The sequence below is a fragment of the Pseudophryne corroboree genome, chromosome 4 (assembly GCF_028390025.1).
Source record: "Pseudophryne corroboree isolate aPseCor3 chromosome 4, aPseCor3.hap2, whole genome shotgun sequence".
NCBI lineage: Eukaryota > Metazoa > Chordata > Amphibia > Anura > Myobatrachidae > Pseudophryne > Pseudophryne corroboree.
Genome location: NC_086447.1, coordinates 771,355,168 through 771,378,127, shown reverse-complemented (window position 1 = coordinate 771,378,127; position 22,960 = coordinate 771,355,168). Strand labels below are relative to the sequence as shown.

The 22,960-nt window shown below is 48.5% G+C and overlaps 1 protein-coding gene across 6 annotated transcripts in view; it reads left to right on the top strand.

The window, feature by feature from the left end:
- USP34 (ubiquitin specific peptidase 34) overlaps positions 1-22,960 on the top strand; it is a 438,538-nt gene that overhangs the window by 253,100 nt on the left and 162,478 nt on the right. For all 6 annotated transcript variants that reach the window (XM_063918244.1, XM_063918241.1, XM_063918240.1 and 3 more), the window contains one exon: positions 10,290-10,355. In XM_063918244.1, coding sequence (XP_063774314.1) covers positions 10,290-10,355 — 66 coding nt within the window. The remainder of the gene's footprint in view (positions 1-10,289; positions 10,356-22,960) is intronic.

Below are 22,960 nucleotides of genomic sequence, written 5' to 3'. Positions count from 1 at the left end.
CTGCAGCTGCATGGTCAGACTCCCTGTCAGAAAACATTGACACCCTAGACAGGGACACTATATTGCTAAACGTAGAGCATATTAAAGACGCTGTCTTTTACATAAGAGATGCACAGAGGGATATTTGCCGGCTGGCATCAAAAATAAGTGCACTGTCCATTTGTGCCAGGAGAGGGTTATGGACCCGGCAGTGGACAGGTGATGCAGATTCTAAGAGGCACATGGAAGTTTTGCCTTATAAGGGTAAGGAGTTGTTCGGGGATGGTCTTTCAGACTTAGTTTCCACAGCAACAGCTGGGAAGTCAGCATTTTTGCCACATGTCCCCTCACAACCAAAGAGAGCACCGTATTATCAGGTGCAGTCCTTTCGCCCCCAAAAGAGCAGACGGGGTAGAGGCGCGTCCTTTCTGCCCAGAGGCAGAGGTAGGGGAAAAAAGCTGCAGCATACAGCCACTTCCCAGGAACAAAAGTCCTCCCCCGCATCTTCTGCTAAGTCCGCCGCATGACGCTGGGGCTCAGCAGGCGGAGCCAGGTACGGTGGGGGGCCGTCTCAAAAACTTCAGCAATCAGTGGGCTCGCTCACAGGTAGATCCCTGGATCCTTCAAGTGGTATCTCAGGGGTACAGGCTGGAATTCGAGACATCTCCGACCCCCCCCCCCCCCGCCGTTTACTCAAATCTGCCTTATCAACGACTCATTCTGAAAGGGAGGCTGTGTTAGAGACAATTCACAAGCTGTATTCCCAGCAGGTGATAGTCAAGGTACCCCTACTTCAACAAGGACGGGGTTACTATTCCACAATGTTTGTGGTACCGAAACCGGACGGTTCGGTGAGACCCATTTTAAATTTGAAATCCTTGAACACATATCTAAGAAAATTCAAGTTCAAGATGGAATCGCTCAGGGCGGTTATTGCAAGCCTGGAAGAGGGAGATTACATGGTATCTCTGGACATCAAGGATGCTTACCTGCATGTCCCCATTTACCATCCTCACCAGGAGTACCTCAGATTTGTGGTACAGGATTGTCATTACCAATTCCAGACGTTGCCGTTCGGCCTGTCCACGGCACCGAGGGTATTTACCAAGGTAATGGCCGAAATGATGATACTCCTTCGGAAAAAGGGAGTTTTAATTATCCCATACTTGGACGATCTCCTGATAAGGGCGAGGTCCAGAGAGCAGTTGTTGGTCGGCGTAGCATTATCTCAGGAGATGCTACACCAGCACGGTTGGATTCTGAATATTCCAAAGTCTCAGCTGGTTCCGGCGACACGTCTACTGTTCCTGGGGATGATTCTGGACACAGTCCAGAAAAAAAAAAAAAAAAGTTTCTCCCAGAGGAGAAAGTCAAGGAGCTGTCGTCTCTAGTGAGAGGCCTCCTGAAACCAAAACAGGTGTCGGTGCATCATTGCACGCGAGTCCTGGGAAAGATGGTAGCTTCCTACGAAGCGATTCCATTCGGCAGGTTCCATGCCAGAACCTTTCAGTGGGACCTGTTGGACCAATGGTCCGGATCGCATCTTCAAATGCATCGGTCGATAACCCTGTCTCCAAGGACCAGGGTGTCTCTGCTGTGGTGGCTGCAGAGTGCTCATCTCAGAGAGGGCCGCAGATTCGGCATACAGGACTGGGTCCTGGTGACCACGGATGCCAGCCTTCGGGGCTGGGGTGCAGTCACACGGGGAAGAAACTTCCAAGGACTTTGGTCAAGTCAGGAGACTTCCCTACACATAAATGTTCTGGAACTGAGGGCCATTTACAATGCCCTAAGTCAAGCAAAGCCCCTGCTTCAAAACCAGCCGGTTCTGATCCAGTCAGACAACATCACGGCTGTCGCCCATGTAAATCGACAGGGCGGCACAAGAAGCAGGACGGCGATGGCAGAAGCCACAAGGATTCTCCGATGGGCGGAAAATCACGTGTTAGCACTGTCAGCAGTGTTCATTCCGGGAGTGGACAACTGGGAAGCAGACTTCCTCAGCAGGCACGACCTCCACCCGGGAGAGTGGGGACTTCATCCAGAAGTCTTCCAACTGATTGTAAACCGTAGGGAAAAGCCACAGGTGGACATGATGGCGTCCCGCTTAAACAAAAAGCTAGAAAAATATTGCGCCAGGTCAAGAGACCCTCAGACGATAGCTGTGGACGCTCTAGTGACACCGTGGATGTACCGGTCGGTTTATGTGTTCCCTCCTCTTCCTCTCATACCCAAGGTACTGAGGATAATAAAAGAGGAGTAAGAACTATTCTCATTGTTCCAGATTGGCCAAGAAGGTCTTGGTACCCGGAACTTCAAGAATTAATCTCAGAGGACCCATGGCCCCTGCCGCTCAGACAGGACCTGCTACTGCAGGGGCCCTGTCTGTTCCAAGACTTACCGCGGCTGCGTTTGACGGCATGGCGGTTGAACACCGGATCCTAAAAGAAAAGGGTATTCCGGAGGATGTCATTCCTACGCTTATTAAAGCTAGAAAAGATGTAACCGTACAAAATTATCACCGCATATGGCGAAAATATGTTGCGTGGTGTGAGGCCAGGAAGGCCCCAACGGAGGAATTCCAGCTAGGTCGATTTCTGCACTTCCTACAGTCAGGGGTGACTATGGGCCTAAAACTGGGTTCCATTAAGGTCCAGATTTCGGCTCTGTCGATTTTCTTCCAAAAAGAACTGGCTTCACTGCTTGAAGTTCAGACATTTGTTAAGGGAGTGCTGCATATTCAACCTCCTTTTGTGCCTCCAGTGGCACCGTGGGACCTCAACGTGGTGTTGGGTTTCCTAAAGTCACATTGGTTTGAGCCACTCAAAACCGTGGATTTAAAATATCTCACGTGGAAAGTGGTCATGCTTTTGGCCTTGGCTTCGGCAAGGCGTGTGTCAGAATTGGCGGCTTTGTCATGTAAAAGCACCTATTTGATTTTCCATATGGATAGGGCAGAATTAAGGACTCGTCCCCAGTTTCTTCCTAAGGTGGTATCAGCTTTTCACTTGAACCAACCTATCGTGGTGCCTGCGGCTACTAGGGACTTGGAGGACTCCAAGTTACTGGACGTAGTCAGGGCCTTGAAAATTTATGTTTCCAGGACGGCTGGAGTCAGGAACACTGACTCGCTATTTATCCTGTATGCACCAAACAAGATGGGTGCTCCTGCTTCAAAGCAGACTATTGCTCGCTGGATTTGTAGCACAATTCAGCTTGCGCATTCTGTGGCTGGCCTGCCGCAGCCTAAATCTGTAAAAGCCCATTCCACGAGGAAAGTGGGCTCTTCTTGGGCGGCTGCCCGAGGGGTCTCGGCTTTACAACTTTGCCGAGCTGCTACTTGGTCAGGGGCAAACACGTTTGCAAAATTCTACAAATTTGATACCCTGGCTGAGGAGGACCTTGTGTTTGCTCATTCGGTGCTGCAGAGTCATCCGCACTCTCCCGCCCGTTTGGGAGCTTTGGTATAATCCCCATGGTCCTTACGGAGTCCCCAGCATCCACTAGGACGTCAGAGAAAATAAGATTTTACTCACCGGTAAATCTATTTCTCGTAGTCTGTAGTGGATGCTGGGCGCCCGTCCCAAGTGCGGACTGTCTGCAATACTTGTATATAGTTATTGTTAACTACAAGGGTTATTGTTGAGCCATCTTTTGAGAGGCTCTGTTGTGTTCATACTGTTAACTGGGTATATTATCACGAGTTATACGGTGTGATTGGTGTGGCTGGTATGAGTCTTACCCGGGATTCAAAATCCTTCCTTATTGTGTCAGCTCTTCCGGGCACAGTATCCTTACTGAAGTCTGGAGGGGGGTCATAGTGGGAGGAGCCAGTGCACACCAGGTAGTCCTAAATCTTTCTTAGCTGTGCCCAGTCTCCTGCGGAGCCGCTATTCCCCATGGTCCTTACGGAGTCCCCAGCATCCACTACGGACTACGAGAAATAGATTTACCGGTGAGTAAAATCTTTTCTCTAACGTCCTAGTGGATGCTGGGGACTCCGTAAGGACCATGGGGAATAGACGGGCTCCGCAGGAGACTGGGCACTCTATAAGAAAGATTTGGTACTATCTGGTGTGCACTGGCTCCTCCCTCTATGCCCCTCCTCCAGACCTCAGTTAGATTTCTGTGCCCGGCCCGAGCTGGTTGCACACTAGGAGCTCTCCTGAGCTGCTAGAAAGAAAGTTTAAAATTAGGTTTTTTATTTTACAGTGAGACCTGCTGGCAACAGGCTCACTGCATCGTGGGACTAAGGGGAGAAGAAGCGAACCTACCTGCTTGCAGCTAGCTTGGGCTTCTTAGGCTACTGGACACCATTAGCTCCAGAGGGATCGACCGCAGGACTCGTCCTTGGTGTTCGTTCCCGGAGCCGCGCCGCCGTCCCCCTTACAGAGCCAGGAGCATGAAAATGGTCCGGAAAATCGGCGGCAGAAGACATCAGTCTTCACCAAGGTAGCGCACAGCACTGCAGCTGTGCGCCATTGCTCCTCATACACACTTCACACTCCGGTCACTGAGGGTGCAGGGCGCTGGGGGGGGGGCGCCCTGAGCAGCAATAATATCACCTTGGCTGGCAAAAATAACCACAATATATAGTCCCAGAGGCTATATATGTGGTAATTACCCCTGCCAGAATTACAGAAAAAAGCGGGAGAAAGGCCGCCGAAAAAGGGGCGGAGCCTTCTCCCTCAGCACACTGGCGCCATTATTCCCTCACAGTTCCGCTGGAAGGAAGCTCCCTGACTCTCCCCTGCAGTCTACACTACGGAAAGGTTAAAAAATTGAGGGGGGCACTAAATTTGGGCGCAGTTTAATATAATAAGCAGCTATAAAGGGTCATAATTCAGTTAGTCCCTGTATTATTATAGCGCTCTGGTGTGTGCTGGCATACTTTCTCTCTGTCTCCCCAAAGGGCTTTTGTGGGGTCCTGTCTCCTTGTAAGAGCATTCCCTGTGTGTGTGCGGTGTGTCGGTACGGCTGTGTCGACATGTTTAATGAGGAGACTTATGTGGAGGCGGAGTAGATGCCTATTAATGTGATGTCACCCCCTGCGGGGCAGACACCTGAGTGGATGGATTTATGGAAGGAATTACGTGCAAGTGTCGACTCCTTACATAAAAAATTTGACGACATGCCAAATGCGGGACAGCCGGCTTCTCAGCTCGTGCCTGCCCAGACGATTCAAAGGCCGTCAGGGGCCCTGAAACGACCACTACCTCAGATGGCAGACACAGATGTCGACACGGATACTGATGCAAGTGTCGACGACGACGAGTCAAATTAAATGTCCACTAGGGCCATTTGTGGCATGATTGAGGAAATGAAAGAGGTATTACACCGTACTGATATAAACCCGGGTACCTCAAAGAAGGGTATTATGTTTGGGGAGAAAAAACTACCTATAGTTTTTCCCCCATCTGAGGAATTGAATGAGGTGTGTGAAGAAGCGTGGGCTTTCCCCGATAAAAAAATTGGTGATTTCAAAAAAATTACTAATGGCGTTCCCTTTCTCGTCAGAGGATAGGTCACGTTGGGAAACTCCCCCTAGGGAGGATAAAGTGCTCACACGTTTGTCTAAAAAGGTGGCACTACCGTCTCCGGATACGGCCGCCCTAAAGGAACCTGCTGATAGAAAGCAGGAGGCTATCCTAAAATCTATTTACACACACACTGGTGTTATACTGAGACCAGCTATTGCCTCAGCCTGGATGTGCAGTGCTGCTGCTGCTGCTTGGTCAGATTCCCTGTCGGAAAATATTGACAAAGTACAGTCCTTTCGACCCCAGAAAAACAGGCGCGGAAAAGGCGGGTCCTTTCTGTCTAGAGGCAGAGGAAGGGGGAAAAAGCTGCAACACACAGCCGGTTCCCAGGACCAAAAGTCCTCCCCCGCTTCTTCCAAATCAGCCGCATGACGGTGGGGCTCCACAGGCGGAGCCAGGTACGGTGGGGGGCCGCCTCAAAAATTTCAGCGATCAGTGGACTCGCTCACGGGTGGATCCCTGGATCCTTCAAGTAGTATCTCAGGGGTACAAGCTGGAATTCGAGGCGCCGCCCCCCCGCCGTTTCCTCAAATCAGCCTTACCGACGACTCCATCGGGCAGGGAGGCTGTGCTAGAGGCCATTCACAAGCTGTATTCCCAGCAGGTGATAGTCAAGGTACCCCTACTTCAACAAGGCCGGGGCTACTATTCCACACTGTTTGTGGTACCGAAACCAGACGGTTCGGTGAGACCCATTTTAAATTTGAAATCCTTGAACACTTACATAACAAAATTCAAGTTCAAGATGGAATCGCTCAGGGCGGTTATTGCAAGCCTGGACGAGGGGGATTACATGGTATCCCTGGACATCAAGGATGCTTACCTGCATGTCCCTATTTACCTTCCTCACCAGGAGTACCTCAGATTTGTGGTACAGGATTGCCATTACCAATTCCAGACACTACCGTTTGGACTGTCCACGGCACCGAGGGTGTTTACCAAGGTAATGGCAGAAATGATGATACTCCTTCGAAGAAAGGGAGTTTTAATTATCCCATACTTGGACGATCTCCTTATAAAGGCGAGGTCCAGGGAGCAGTTACTGGTCGGAGTAGCACTATCTCAGGAGGTGCTACAACAGCATGGCTGGATTCTGAACATTCCAAAGTCACAGCTGGTTCCTTCCACTCGCTTACTGTTCCTGGGGATGATTTTGGACACAGAACTGAAAAAAGTGTTTCTCCCGCAGGAGAAAGCCAAGGAGCTGTCATCTCTAGTCAGAGACCTCCTAAAACCAAAACGGGTATCGGTGCATCGTTGCACACGAGTCCTGGGAAAAATGGTGGCTTCATACGAAGCAATTCCATTCGGCAGGTTCCATGCGAGGACCTTCCAGTGGGACCTCTTGGACAAGTGGTCGGGATCGCATCTTCAGATGCATCAAATGATAACCCTGTTTCCAAGGACCAGGGTGTCTCTACTGTGGTGGCTGCAGAGTGCTCATCTTCTAGAGGGCCGCAGATTCGGCATACAGGACTGGGTCCTGGTGACCACGGATGCCAGCCTTCGAGGCTGGGGAGCAGTCACACAGGGAAGAAACTTCCAAGGGCTATGGTCAAGTCAGGAGACTTCCCTACATATAAATATTCTGGAACTAAGGGCCATTTACAATGCCCTAAGTCAGGCAAGACCCCTGCTTCAAAACCAGCCGGTACTGATCCAGTCAGACAACATCACGGCAGTCGCCCATGTGAACCGACAGGGCGGCACAAGAAGCAGGATGGCAATGGCAGAAGCCACAAGGATTCTCCGATGGGCGGAAAATCACGTACTAGCACTGTCAGCAGTGTTCATTCCGGGAGTGGACAACTGGGAAGCAGACTTCCTCAGCAGACACGACATACACCCGGGAGAGTGGGGACTTCATCCAGAAGTCTTCCTACTGTTGGTAAACCGTTGGGAAAGGCCACAGGTGGACATGATGGCGTCCCGCCTCAACAAAAAGCTAAAGAGATATTGCGCCAGGTCAAGGGACCCTCAGGCGATAGCTGTGGACGCTCTAGTGACACCGTGGGTGTACCAGTCGGTTTATGTGTTCCCTCCTCTGCCTCTCATACCAAAGGTACTGAGAATAATAAGAAGGCGAGGAGTAAGAACGATACTCGTGGTTCCGGATTGGCCAAGAAGGGCTTGGTACCCGGAACTTCAGGAAATGATATCGGAGGACCCATGGCCTCTGCCGCTCAGACAGGATCTGCTGCAGCAGGGGCCCTGTCTGTTCCAAGACTTACCGCGGCTGCGTTTGACGGCATGGCGGTTGAATTCCGGATCCTAAAGGAAAAGGGCATTCCGGTGGAAGTTATTCCTACGCTAATAAAAGCCAGGAAAGAAGTAACCGCGAACCATTATCACCGTATTTGGCGAAGATATGTTGCGTGGTGTGAGGCTCAGAAGGCCCCAACAGAGGAATTTCAGCTGGGTCGCTTTCTACACTTCCTGCAGTCGGGAGTGACTATGGGCCTAAAATTGGGTTCCATTAAAGTCCAGATTTCGGCCCTGTCGATTTTCTTCCAGAAAGAACTGGCTTCACTGCCTGAAGTTCAGACTTTTGTAAAGGGAGTGCTTCATATTCAGCCCCCTTTTGTGCCTCCCGTGGCACCTTGGGATCTCAATGTGGTGTTGAATTTCCTAAAATCATATTGGTTTGAACCACTTAAAACTGTGGATCTGAAATATCTCACGTGGAAAGTGGTCATGTTATTGGCCTTGGCTTCGGCCAGGTGTGTGTCAGAATTGGCGGCTTTGTCTTGTAAAAGCCCTTATCTGATTTTTCATATGGATAGGGCAGAATTGAGGACTCGTCCCCAGTTTCTCCCTAAGGTGGTATCTGCTTTTCACTTGAACCAACCTATTGTGGTGCCTGCGGCTACTGGGGACTTGGAGGATTCTAAGCAGTCTATTGCGCGCTGGATTTGTAGCACTATTCAGCTGGCGCATTCTGCGGTAGGCTTACCGCAGCCTAAATCTGTAAAAGCCCATTCCACGCGGAAGGTGTGCTCATCTTGGGCGGCTGCCCGAGGGGTCTCGGCTTTACAACTTTGCCGAGCTGCTACTTGGTCAGGGGCAAACACGTTTGCAAAATTCTACAAATTTGATACCCTGGCTGATGAGGACCTTGAGTTCTCTCATTCGGTGCTGCAGAGTCATCCGCACTCTCCCGCCCGTTTGGGAGCTTTGGTATAATCCCCATGGTCCTTACGGAGTCCCCAGCATCCACTAGGACGTTAGAGAAAATAAGATTTTACTTACCGGTAAATCTATTTCTCGTAGTCCGTAGTGGATGCTGGGAGCCCGTCCCAAGTGCGGAGTGTCTGCAATACTTGTATATAGTTATTGCCTAACTAAAGGGTTATTGTTGAGCCATCTGTTGAGAGGCTCAGTTATATTTCATACTGTTAACTGGGTATAGTATCACGAGTTATACGGTGTGATTGGTGTGGCTGGTATGAGTCTTACCCGGGATTCAAAAAATCCTTCCTTATTGTGTCAGCTCTTCCGGGCACAGTATCCTAACTGAGGTCTGGAGGAGGGGCATAGAGGGAGGAGCCAGTGCACACCAGATAGTACCAAATCTTTCTTATAGAGTGCCCAGTCTCCTGCGGAGCCCGTCTATTCCCCATGGTCCTTACGGAGTCCCCAGCATCCACTACGGACTACGAGAAATAGATTTACCGGTGAGTAAAATCTTATTATTTTATATATTTTTATATATATATATATATATATATATATATATATATACACACTCCCCTATAGAAATCAATATACACACAACTCCCTTAGCAAACAGAGCCTGTACCCCTGTGTCAAGACATGCAGGAAGTAAGATAGTCCGTGAATGTAATATGAAACCACTTTCAGTCCTACAGTGAAGAGACAGAGAAGATAGCAACATTGTTAGCACTCTGCTGTAGCTAAGGGAGCCTGGCCCTGATTGACAGGGAAAGCCCGCTCTTTTACATGGACCTGCTGTGGAACCTGAAATGAGGTAAAAACGCTGTAAATCAGCGCTAACCGTAAACTGCTGCCAGCTGTAGCTTTCATAATAAACAGCCACTGCACCAAACAGTACCTCTCCCCTTATGTGAGAGGGAGGAAGGGGTAGAAATATGCTGCTGTTTTCCCAGTCTATTGTGTGCGCTTTGATTGGGTAACAGGCCACTGCTGAACGCCCCAGGACCGCGGCTGTCTGGTGTGGGTAGCAGCGCTTCTTATATAAACGCTGTTAATCCTCCTCCATGCGCACCGAGGTGAAACGGACCCGGACCCCACTTCTCACATAAGTGGGGAAGGGTTGTCCTGAGGCCAAGAAATAAAAAGGAGAAAAAAAATAATTCCAGGCTGGAGCACAGCTAAGCGTGACTGGCTCAATCGGTATAATTCTAAAACTGGGGGCTGTTGGGTGGATAGAGGGGGAAGAGTTTTCACACTTCTTTAAAATTTAAAGTGCAAGGCTCCCTATAGCCACCCGTTTATACCCCAGTGTCAGCATATTCTAGTGTCCCCTAGTGGCTGACTGCGAAAAACTTAGGTGCTAAAATGTTAGGTTGTTACAATTATGATGTCCTGAAGCAGCCTAGCCATACAAACCCAGGGATCCCCACGCCCCTGACCCGTTCCAAATACTGATAAATTATATGTGTATCCAAGATTAAGGTTTACAATTGGGGTGTCTAGTCCAATCCCCCCACCAAGAACAAAATTGCACAGCTAACAACTGGATAAAAAATTCTTAATGTATAAGTACAGATCTTTACCTTATTTTTGCAGTATTCGGATGATATTAAACATAAGACTACCTTGCTGGAACTGCAAAAAATGTTTACATATTTAATGGTAAGTGTCTTTTCACTTTAGCAGTTTAAAACTAAAATGTCTTTCATTTGTATTTTTCTCTGGTAAACTAATTGACTGAAATGTCATGTCTTAGGTTAAGAGCACAACTGCAGTACATGAGTGTTTCTGTGGCATGCTCTCCCACCAATGTACAGATCCATTTGTCTCTTCTTGAAAATGGCATGTTCTAAATGCAGTGACTTCAGCATTGCCACATAGCAGGCATATACTTGTATAACCCTTTGGCTGCTGGTAAAAAGATAGTTTGCCCTGTTGGTTAGGATAAGCCATGTAGAAATGCAACAGAAATGTCTGGATCTAAAGCATATTGGGAGGTAGATCGTTGTCTGCATTAGGGAAAATATTTGTATAATTAAATATTAAATGTTATCAATTACCGTTCTAATACTTAATTGCATGGGCTTAATCTTCAACTTTCTCTGGGTGAGGGTTTTCTATAGATTTGTCGTATTATTTCTGCACTCCAAGTTAGTAGCCTATTGTTCATGACTGCTGTTGCTTGGTCATCAGATACTCGCTGACTGTAGGTGATAAGCTGCGTACCTCCATAGTGCCCCAATCGCTGTGAACTTGACTGTGGAGCCAGCCTATGGGAATGATTCTTTTGAATCCTGCTGGCATTGCCGATTACATTATCCATTGTATAGGGCCAAGTTGCAGCAGCCAAATACCGCAAGTCCCCTTTCCACACTTTGCAACTGCTCCCCAGAGCTACTATCACTGAATTGCCCTCTCCTGTTCCCAGCACTTTGGATCAGCGAAAGTAGCCCAAATACACATGCATCCCTCCAATTCAACACTGAACTACAGAGGATGGGGGATTATCCTCCACCATAGTGCTCCAATTCCCAGGTACCAGAGTGACGGCACAATGCAACTCTAGGTGCACTGAATCCCACTGAACCACTATAATGAGTGTTAAACACATTATGGGGTATATTCAGTTAGGGTCGGATCCATTCCGACGTGCATTTGTCGGAATGGATCCGACAAGGGCTATTCAATGCTCATCTCAATTCGACTTAAAAAAATGCGAATTGAGATGAGAGATCAGAGAGGGGGGAAAGCCGCGGGCAGACGAGGGACAGCAGCGCTGCAGGAGGATGTGGCACAGCCGCCAGACCTCACAGCAGCATCCACCCGGCTCCAGCAAGCAGGACCTAATTTGCTTGAGCCGGGTGGACGCTGCCGTGAGCGGCGGCTATGACACATCCACCTGCAGCGCTGCTGTCCCCCGTCTGCCCGCGGCTCTCCCCCGTCTGCCTGCGGCTCTCCCCCCCCCCCCCCCCCCCTCTCCACCTCCCGGGTCCCTCATCTCAATCCGACTTTTTTTTAAGTTGAACTGAGATGGTCGGAAATTGGGCCAAAACCTGTCGAATTTGGCCCTGTTTCCCTCAGAAGTACGCAAATCGGCAGCTATACCACCAATTCACGTACTATTCGACAAGTCGAATTCCCCAACTTGTCGTATAAAGATGCTCGGGACTGAATAGGTCAGAACCCCTTCCGACCTGAAAAAGTCGAAAACTGACGTCTTTTCGACCTTAATTTGAATATACCCTTATTTCTCTATCGTCCTAAGTGGATGCTGGGGTTCCTGAAAGGACCATGGGGAATAGCGGCTCCGCAGGAGACAGGGCACAAAAAAGTAAAGCTTTACTAGGTCAGGTGGTGTGCACTGGCTCCTCCCCCTATGACCCTCCTCCAGACTCCAGTTAGATTTTGTGCCCGAACGAGAAGGGTGCAATCTAGGTGGCTCTCCTAAAGAGCTGCTTAGAGAAAGTTTAGTTTAGGTTTTTTTCTTTACAGTGAGTCCTGCTGGCAACAGGATCACTGCAACGTGGGACTTAGGGGGAAAGTAGTAAACTCACCTGCATGCAGAGTGGATTTGCTGCTTGGCTACTGGACACCATTAGCTCCAGAGGGATCGAACACAGGCCCAGCCGTGGAGTCCGGTCCCGGAGCCGCGCCGCCGACCCCCTTGCAGATGCTGAAGCGTGAAGAGGTCCGGAAACCGGCGGCTGAAGACTCCTCAGTCTTCATAAGGTAGCGCACAGCACTGCAGCTGTGCGCCATTTTCCTCTCAGCACACTTCACTGGGCAGTCACTGAGGGTGCAGAGCGCTGGGGGGGGGCGCTCTGAGAGGCAAATATAAACCTTATACAAGGCTAAAAATACCTCACATATAGCCCATAGGGGCTATATGGAGATATTTAACCCCTGCCTGACTGGAAAAATAGCGGGAGAAGAACCCGCCGAAAAAGGGGCGGGGCCTATCTCCTCAGCACACGGCGCCATTTTCTGTCACAGCTCCGCTGGTCAGAACGGCTCCCAGGTCTCTCCCCTGCACTGCACTACAGAAACAGGGTAAAACAGAGAGGGGGGGCACATTAATGGCTATATATATATATATTAAAGCAGCTATAAGGGAGCACTTAATATAAGGATATCCCTTGTATATATAGCGCTTTGTGGTGTGTGCTGGCAGACTCTCCCTCTGTCTCCCCAAAAGGGCTAGTGGGTCCTGTCTTCATTAGAGCATTCCCTGTGAGTTTGCGGTGTGTGTCGGTACGTGGTGTCGACATGTATGAGGACGATATTGGTGTGGAGGCGGAGCAATTGCCAAATATGCAGATGTCACCCCCCAGGGGGTCGACACCAGAATGGATGCCTTTATTTGTGGAATTACGTGATGGTTTATCTTCCCTTAAACAGTCAGTTGAGGACATGAGGCGGCCGGACAATCAATTAATGCCTGTCCAGGCGCCTCAAACACCGTCAGGGGCTGTAAAACGCCCTTTGCCTCAGTCGGTCGACACAGACCCAGACACGGGCACTGATTCCAGTGACGACGGTAGAAATTCAAACGTATTTTCCAGTAGGGCCACACGTTATATGATTTTGGCAATGAAGGAGACGTTACATTTAGCTGATACTACAGATACCGTAAAACAGGGTATTATGTATGGTGTGAAAAAAACTACAAACAGTTTTTCCTGAATCAGAAGAATTAAATGACGTGTGTGATGAAGCGTGGGTTGCTCCTGATAAAAAGTTGATAATTTCAAAAAAGTTATTGGCATTATACCCTTTCCCGCCAGAGGTTAGGGCGCGCTGGGAAACACCCCCTAAGGTGGACAAGGCGCTCACACGCTTATCCAAACAAGTGGCGTTACCCTCTCCTGAGACGGCCGCACTTAAGGATCCATCAGATAGAAAGATGGAAGTTATTCAAAAGAATATATACACACATGCAGGTGTTATACTACGACCAGCTATAGCAACTGCCTGGATGTGCAGTGCTGGAGTAGTTTGGTCAGAATCCCTGATTGAAAATATTGATACCCTAGATAGGGACAATGTTTTACTGTCGTTAGAACAAATAAAGGATGCATTTATCTATATGCGTGATGCACAGAGGGATATTTGCACACTGGCATCTCGGATGAGTGCTATGTCCATTTCAGCCAGAAGAGCCTTATGGACACGACAGTGGACAGGCGATGCGGATTCAAAACGTCACATGGAGGTTTTGCCGTATAAAGGGGAGGAGTTATTTGGAGTTGGTCTATCAGACTTGGTGGCCACGGCTACTGCCGGGAAATCCACTTTTTTACCTCAAGTCACTCCCCAACAGAGAAAGGCACCGACCTTTCAACCGCAGCCTTTTCGCTCCTACAAAAATAAGAGAGCAAAGGGCTTGTCGTATCTGCCACGAGGCAGAGGAAGAGGGAAGAGACACCAACAGGCAGCTCCTTCCCAGGACAGTGGGGGGCCGTCTCAAAAATTACAGCGCGCAGTGGGCTCACTCGCAGGTAGACCCCTGGATCCTGCAGATAATATCTCAGGGGTACAGGTTGGAATTAGAGACGGATCCTCCTCATCGTTTCCTGAAGTCTGCCTTACCAACCGTCTCTTCCGAAAGGGAGAGGGTGTTGGAAGCCATTCACAAGCTGTACGCTCAGCAGGTGATAGTCAAAGTACCCCTATTACAACAAGGAAAGGGGTATTATTCCACTCTATTTGTGGTACCGAAGCCGGATGGCTCGGTAAGGCCTATTCTAAATCTGAAGTCCTTGAACCTCTACATAAAAAAGTTCAAGTTCAAGATGGAGTCACTCAGAGCAGTGATAGCGAACCTGGAAGAAGGGGACTTTATGGTATCCTTGGACATCAAGGATGCGTATCTACACGTTCCGATTTACCCCGCACACCAGGGGTACCTCAGGTTCATTGTTCAAAACTGTCACTATCAGTTTCAGACGCTGCCGTTCGGATTGTCCACGGCGCCTCGGGTCTTTACCAAGGTAATGGCCGAGATGATGATTCTTCTTCGAAGAAAAGGCGTATTAGTTATCCCATACTTGGACGATCTCCTAATAAGGGCAAGGTCCAGAGAACAGCTGGAGACAGCTTTAGCACTATCTCAAGAGGTGCTAAGACAACACGGGTGGATTCTGAATATTCCAAAATCCCATTTAATCCCGACAACTCGTCTGCTGTTCCTAGGAATGATTCTGGACACGGTTCAGAAAAAGGTTTTCCTTCCAGAGGAAAAAGCCAAGGAGTTATCCGATCTGGTCAGGAACCTCCTAAAACCAGGAAAAGTGTCAGTACATCAATGCACAAGAGTCCTGGGAAAAATGGTGGCTTCTTACGAAGCAATTCCATTCGGCAGATTCCATGCAAGAATATTCCAAAGGGATCTGTTGGACAAATGGTCAGGGTCGCATCTGCAGATGCACCTGCGAATAACCCTGTCACCAAAGACAAGGGTGTCACTTCTGTGGTGGTTGCAGAAGGCTCACCTATTAGAAGGCCGCAGATTCGGCATTCAGGATTGGATCCTGGTGACCACGGACGCCAGCCTGAGAGGCTGGGGAGCAGTCACACAAGGAAGAAACTTCCAGGGAGTATGGACGAGTCTGGAAAAGTCTCTTCACATAAACATTCTGGAACTAAGAGCAATCTACAATGCTCTAAGCCAGGCGGAACTTCTCCTGCAAGGAAAGCCGGTGTTGATTCAGTCGGACAACATCACGGCGGTCGCCCATGTAAACAGGCAGGGCGGCACAAGAAGCAGGAGTGCAATGGCAGAAGCTGCCAAGATTCTTCGCTGGGCGGAGAATCACGTGATAGCACTGTCAGCAGTGTTCATCCCGGGCGTGGACAACTGGGAAGCAGACTTCCTCAGCAGACACGATCTTCATCCGGGAGAGTGGGGTCTACATCCAGAAGTCTTCAACATGTTAATAGACCGTTGGGAAAGACCAATTGTAGACATGATGGCGTCTCGCCTCAACAAGAAACTGGACAAATATTGCGCCAGGTCAAGAGATCCACAGGCAATAGCTGTGGACGCACTGGTAACTCCTTGGGTGTACCAGTCAGTGTATGTGTTTCCTCCTCTGCCGCTCATACCAAAGGTATTGAAGATCATACGGCAAAGAAGAGTAAGAACAATACTAGTGGTTCCGGATTGGCCGAGAAGGACTTGGTATCCGGAACTTCAAGAGATGCTCACGGACGAACCGTGGCCTCTACCTCTGAGAAGGGACCTGCTACAGCAGGGTCCCTGTCTTTTTCAAGACTTACCGCGGCTGCGTTTGACGGCATGGCGGTTGAACGCCAGATCCTAAAAGGGAAAGGCATTCCAGAAGAAGTCATTCCTACCTTGATTAAGGCACGGAAGGAAGTCACCGTGAAACATTATCACCGCATTTGGCGAAAATATGTAGCGTGGTGCGAGGATCGGAGGGTTCCGACGGAGGAATTCCAACTGGGTCGTTTCCTACATTTCCTGCAATCAGGATTATCTATGGGTCTCAAATTGGGATCCATTAAGGTTCAAATTTCGGCCCTGTCAATATTCTTCCAAAAAGAATTGGCCTCTGTCCCTGAGGTCCAGACTTTTGTCAAGGGAGTACTGCATATACAGCCTCCTGTGGTGCCTCCGGTGGCACCGTGGGATCTAAATGTAGTTTTAGATTTCCTCAAATCCCATTGGTTTGAACCATTGAAAAAGGTGGATTTGAAATATCTCACATTGAAAGTGACTATGTTACTAGCCCTGGCCTCTGCCAGGAGAGTATCTGAATTGGCGGCTTTATCTTATAAAAGTCCTTATCTAATCTTCCATTCGGATAGGGCAGAACTGCGGACTCGTCCGCATTTTCTCCCTAAAGTGGTATCAGCATTTCATCTGAACCAACCTATTGTGGTGCCTGCGGCCACTAGCGACTTGGAGGACTCCAAGTTGTTGGACGTTGTCAGAGCCTTAAAAATATACATTGCAAGGACGGCTGGAGTCAGAAAATCTGACTCGCTGTTTATATTGTATGCACCCAACAAGTTGGGCGCACCTGCTTCTAAGCAGTCGATTGCTCGTTGGATTTGTAACACAATTCAACTTGCACATTCTGTGGCAGGCCTGCCACAGCCTAAAACTGTAAAAGCCCACTCCACAAGGAAGGTGGGCTCATCTTGGGCGGCTGCCCGAGGGGTCTCGGCATTACAACTCTGCCGAGCAGCTACGTGGTCGGGGGAGAACACGTTTGTAAAATTTTACAAATTTGATACCCTGGCAAAGGAGGACCTGGAGTTCTCTCATTCGGTGCTGCAGAGTCATCCGCACTCTCCCGCCCGTTTGGGAGCTTTGGTATAATCCCCATGGTCCTTTCAGGAACCCCAGCATCCACTTAGGACGATAGAGAAAATAAGAATTTACTTACCGATAATTCTATTTCTCGGAGTCCGTAGTGGATGCTGGGCGCCCATCCCAAGTGCGGATTATCTGCAATACTTGTACATAGTTATTGTTAACTAATTCGGGTTATTGTTAAGGAGCCATCTTAAGAGGCCCTTTCTGTTGTCATACTGTTAACTGGGTTTAGATCACAAGTTGTACGGTGTGATTGGTGTGGCTGGTATGAGTCTTACCCGGGATTCAAAATGCCTCCCTTATTGTGTATGCTCGTCCGGGCACAGTACCTAACTGGAGTCTGGAGGAGGGTCATAGGGGGAGGAGCCAGTGCACACCACCTGACCTAGTAAAGCTTTACTTTTTTGTGCCCTGTCTCCTGCGGAGCCGCTATTCCCCATGGTCCTTTCAGGAACCCCAGCATCCACTACGGACTCCGAGAAATAGAATTATCGGTAAGTAAATTCTTATTATATTAATTTCTGTATTTTTAAACCATTAAATCAAGGATACATACAGTATGTTCACTGAGCCAGACACCAAAACCATGGTGTAGAAAGTAGAACAAAAAGAGTACTGTTTATATATACCCATTAGCCATAATTGCCTAATATTACGTAGGTCTCCCTCGTGGCACTAAAGCAAAAGGGTCTTGTGGTATCTTACATGCAGATCATTTCAGTCCTGTATGCTGTGAGGTGGGTCTTCCCTGGCTGTGCCTTATTTTTCCAGCGCATCTCACATGCGAGATCTGCTTCAAATCCAGGGACCTTGGAGGCCAAATCAACACGTTGAAGTCTTTGTCATGTTCCTCAAACCATTCCTAAAAAATGTTTGCAGTGTGGCAGTGCGCATTATCCTGCTGGAAGAGGTCACTGCCATCAGGTAATACCATTGCCGTGAAGAGGTGTACTTGGCTTGCAGCAATGTTTTAGATAGGTGGTACATCTCAAACTAACATCCACATGAATGGCAGGACCCAAGGTTTCCCAGCAGAACATTGCCCAGAGCATCACACTGCCTCTGCAGGCTTGTCTTCTTATCCTGGTGCCATCTCTTCCCCCCAAGTAAACAACACATACGCACCCGGCTATCCACATGATGTAATAGAAAACGTTATTCATCAGGCCTGCCCGCCTTCTTCGGTTGCTCCATGATCCAGTTCTGACGCACACTGCCCATTGTACTGTAGGTGCTTTCGGCAGTGGACAAGAGTCAGCATGGGCACTCAGACCAGTCTGTGGCTACACAGCCCCATACGCAGCAAGCTGTGATGCCAGCATAACCTTTTTCAGAAATTTGTGTTCCATTAGCGCTTCTCGGGATTGGACCAGACAGGCTAGCCTCTCCACACACCTCCAATAAGCCTTGGGCATCCATGATTCTGTCGCCAGTTTACTGGTTGTTGATCCTTGCACCATTTTTAGTAGGTGCTATCCACTTCATACCGGGAACACCCTTACCATCACTATTTGGTCCTTTTCAGATTCGCTCAGATCCTTACACTTGCAGGTTTTTCCTGCTTTCAGTACTTTAACTTCAAGAAGTGACTGTTCACTTTCTGTCCAATATATAACCCACCCTTGACAGGTTCCATTGTAATGAGATAATCCGTGTTATTCACTTCAACTGTTAATTGTTTTAATGTTATTGCTGTTGGGTCTAAACTGGGTATAGTATATTTTCCTTGGCATGATCATATATTTTTCTGTGAGCCACTAGGGGACACTGGCATAACTTCAAGACTGTCGGGTGATGGTGGTGGTTTACAGGGAGCTGGCACTTTAAATAATCTAAGAAGTGAAACAGGCTTCTCCCCCTTCTATCCCCCATCATCCCTCAGTTTTTAATTTGTGCCAAGGGAGCCGGTCACTGCTGACTGAGCTCATGCTCAGTTATATTACTTTACTTTATTTCAATTTTTTTTTCTTCTTTCTCGGGACTTAGTTTCCTTAGCCTCAGTAACCCTTCGCCACTTATCCAGAGAAGTGGGGTCCAGGTCACACACCAGCAGCAAGCTGCACCGGAGAACAGCGCTTAACCAGAGAAGCACTGTTCCTCCCAATACAGCCGTATCCTGAGGCTCTGGTTTGGTGAGTGAGCCTCCTTGTAGGTACAGCGGCTGGCCTCCATCACCTCCTCTACCCGGTCACACTGGCTGCGAAGTCACCGAGACTCCCACTGCACTGCCGCGCTGACAGACTTAGCTTGGCAGCGTGGGGAAATAGCGCACACCTGCTCCCATCTATCTCTCCAGCGATGGCGTTAAGGTCTTCCTGCACTGCCGCGCTGACAGTACACAGCGCAGCAGTGTAAGGGAAGAGTGTAGTATCCGCTTCCAGTTTGTCCTTCTCTTCCCGCTGTGTCTGGTCAGTGGCGTGGGGGTAATGAGTGGTTCCCCTGTACATTGTGGAGCGGCCCGCATAGCGCCGGTGTCATGTATGTAGTAGCCATCTCCCTGCACTGCCGTCCTGACATTACACGGCGCGGCAGTGTTTATCAGCATTAAACACACACTTAATCTGGAACTGGAGAGAGAGTCCAGCACTCCAGTGCAGTAAGTCTAATTGATAGAGGGGGAGGAGGACATGAGCTTATTGTTTAATTGAGGCACCCACTGAAAATGGCGGGACCTGGTGAGATGAATACTTCTGCATAGGAGATGGGGGCAGAGTTGGCGGGTTTTCAACCTCAGTCAAACTCCTTCCTCAGCTAGGCAGCTCATTAATGGCAAAAATTGTTTCTTTCGCCTCAGGAATCTGCACTGTAGAGCAGAGACAGGTGCACATTGTTACAGACTGCCAGAAATTTAAAAGCCTGCACAAAGTACAGGCTGGTGGCTGAGGGGATTTAGAATAGGGGAGTCAGTCAAATACTTCCCTCTATCCTTCTGACTTTCTTCTCGCTCTTTCTTTATATTATTGAGAGTGCTGGTGGAAAATTGTCTCTACAATGACAAGGGATCAGTGGATAAGCCGTCACAAAAATTGTTCGTCTATGCGAAGTGTAACAAAAAAAGCTCACACGGACGATTCCTCCATGTGTGATGCATGTGCTTTGGAAGTTACGTTAGTTAACCCATCCCAAGATGATAAATTTCTCCCCTGGGCGGTAGCGCTAACAGGAACCATCTCACAATTACATACTGAGGTGGCTGCTTTACGGAAGACTCGTGAGACGGTTAGGGAGATTCCTCAAATGATGTAACTTCTGTTGCTACAGAGCCACCTTGGGTGTCAGGATTAGCCAGGTCGGTAGATGGTATCACAAAATGCTTGGACTCGTCCAGTAAACAGCCACAGACCGTGTCCAAGGCTAAGAAACGTCCAGTGCCCTTAATTCTTCAGTCTGATGAATCCGGAGAAGAACTTCCCTCTCAGGACGAAGCTGAGGAGGACGATCGTGAGTTGGGCAAAATTGCAAACAAGGTTCTACCAGAACCTTCTCATGGGGTTGATCCTCTTATTTTAGCTGTAAGACAAGTTTTGAACATTTCCGAGACTACAACACTGGATTTGCCAGATACTGCGATATTTGGTAGAAAACAACGTTCTTCGGTCACGTATCCTTTATCAAAGAAGCTGGATGATCAGCTGACTGAGGCTTGGAAAAACCCGGACAAGCGATTTCAGATGCCCAAAAGATTCCTTAGTATTTATCCGTTTCCATCAGCTATGACTGATAAATGGGAGAAGTCACCTCTAGTGGACACCTCTCTTTCCAGGTTGTCAAAGAAAACAGCATTGCCTGTTCCGGGAGCAACTTCTTTGAAAGACCCTTCTGACAGGAAGTTGGACAGCATGTTGAAGTCCATTTATTTGTCCGCTGGGGTTGCACTTAGACCAACCTTGGTGAGTTCCTGGGTGAACAAGGCAGTGGAGCATTGGGCCAGTAAGTTGATTAAAAATTTACAAGAGTGGGTTCCGTTAGAAGACATAGTTATCCTAGCAGAACACAAAGAAAGAAGCTGTTAAAGATATCGGACAAGTTAACTCGACGATCTCAGCAGCAGCTATTGCATAAAGAAGAGCCATTTGGCTGAGGTCATGGCAAGTAGACACGGAGTCAAAAAGAGCGGCGGAGGCACTTCCTTTTACAGGTGACATTCTTTCTGGAAAAGAACTAGACACTTTTATTCTACAAGCTATGGGTGGTAAATCTACCTTCTTACCGACTCTTCCACCATCATCTAAACACTCTTATACTGGAACATCCTTTTGTTCCACTCAACCTTTTAGAGGACACGGAAGAGCTACACCCTTGCGAGGTAGAGGTCGCGACAAGCAACCAGTCGCTGCTCGTTGTCAAGACCCAAAGCCTACAGAAAAGACCGTGGCATGACGGTCTCCCCACCTGGGCCCAGGTACGTTAGGAGTGCGGCTTCAAAATTTTCAGGATGCCTGGTTCAAAATATCCGACAATGCGTGGATTCGCAGCATCATCTCCCAAGGGTCCTTCCATACTTCTGGACAAACGTTTAGCCCTTCAAAGTGCAAAACGGACCTTAGTAGAATCAGCTGTGCTAATGCTGGTACCACTGAGTCAATGGAAAAAGGGTTACTACTCCAAACTTTTCGTAGTTCCAAAACCAGACGATACGGTAAGACCAATCCTGAACCTGAAATCATTAATCATTTTCTATCTTATTACCTGTTCAAGATGGAGTCGTTCAACTCTGTGATTTCGAGCCTGGAACCCAAAGAATTCATGATCTCTCTAGACATCAAGGATGTATATCTCCACATTCCGATTTGGGAACCTCCCCAAGCATTTCTCAGGTTCGCGATTCAACAGGATAATTTTCAGTTCAGAGCCTTACCATTCGTACTGTCCACAGCACCCAGAGTGTTTACCAAGGTCATGTCTGTGATGGTTGTTCACCTCAGATCATTGGGAATCACAATAATACCATACCTAGACAACCTCCTCCTCAAGGCTCCATCAGATCTCATTCTCCAGGAGCATGCTCTATTAACATAAAATGTGTTTGGTAGAACATGGATGGATGATAAATTTTCAATAATCCAACCTTCAGACATAACAGCAGCATCTCCAGTTTCTCGGTGTGATCCTGGACACCAGAGTACAGAGTTTTTCTGCCACGAGACAAAACTCTGAGTAAACATAAACTGGTCAGGCCTGTTCTCAAGCCACGACGGTTATCAGTCCATTTATGCATTCATCTGCTTGGGTAGACGGTAGCTGCTTTCGAAACTCTGGAGTTCGGACATTTTTAATCACGTCCTTTCCAGCTGGACCTGTTACATCAATGGTCGGGGTCGCATCTACACGTTCAACGGTTATTTTGGCTAACTCCGGAGTCACGACTTTCGCTGCTTTGGTGGCTCCAGCTGCGCAATCTCACTGCGAGCAGGTGGTTCGGTGTGTGGGACTGAACACTCCTCACGACGGATGCCAGCCTCAGGGGATGGGGTGCGGTTGTGTTGGACTCCCATCTTCAGGGCCACTGGTCTCCACAAGAATCGCTGTTGCTAATAAATGTGTTGGAACTGAGAGCGATCTACAATGTGCTGGTACAAGCCACCCACATTCTTCGATCCAAGGCGGTAAAAGTTCAATTTGACAATGCGACTGCTGTAGCGTATGTAAACAAACAAGGTGGAACTTACAGTCGCCAGGCAATGCAAGAGGTGTCACATATTCTCCAATGGGCAGAAAGCAATTCAGTATTCATTCCAGGAGTGGACAATTGGGAAGCAGACTACCTCAGCCGTCAGGATCTACATTCGGGAGAATGGGCACTTCACATGGAGGTGTTCAATGATCTGATATAACGCTGGGGGTGTCCAGACGTGGATCTCATGGCATCCCATCTCAATCATCCGCTTCCAAGATGCATCTCCAGAACCCGGGATCCTCAAGT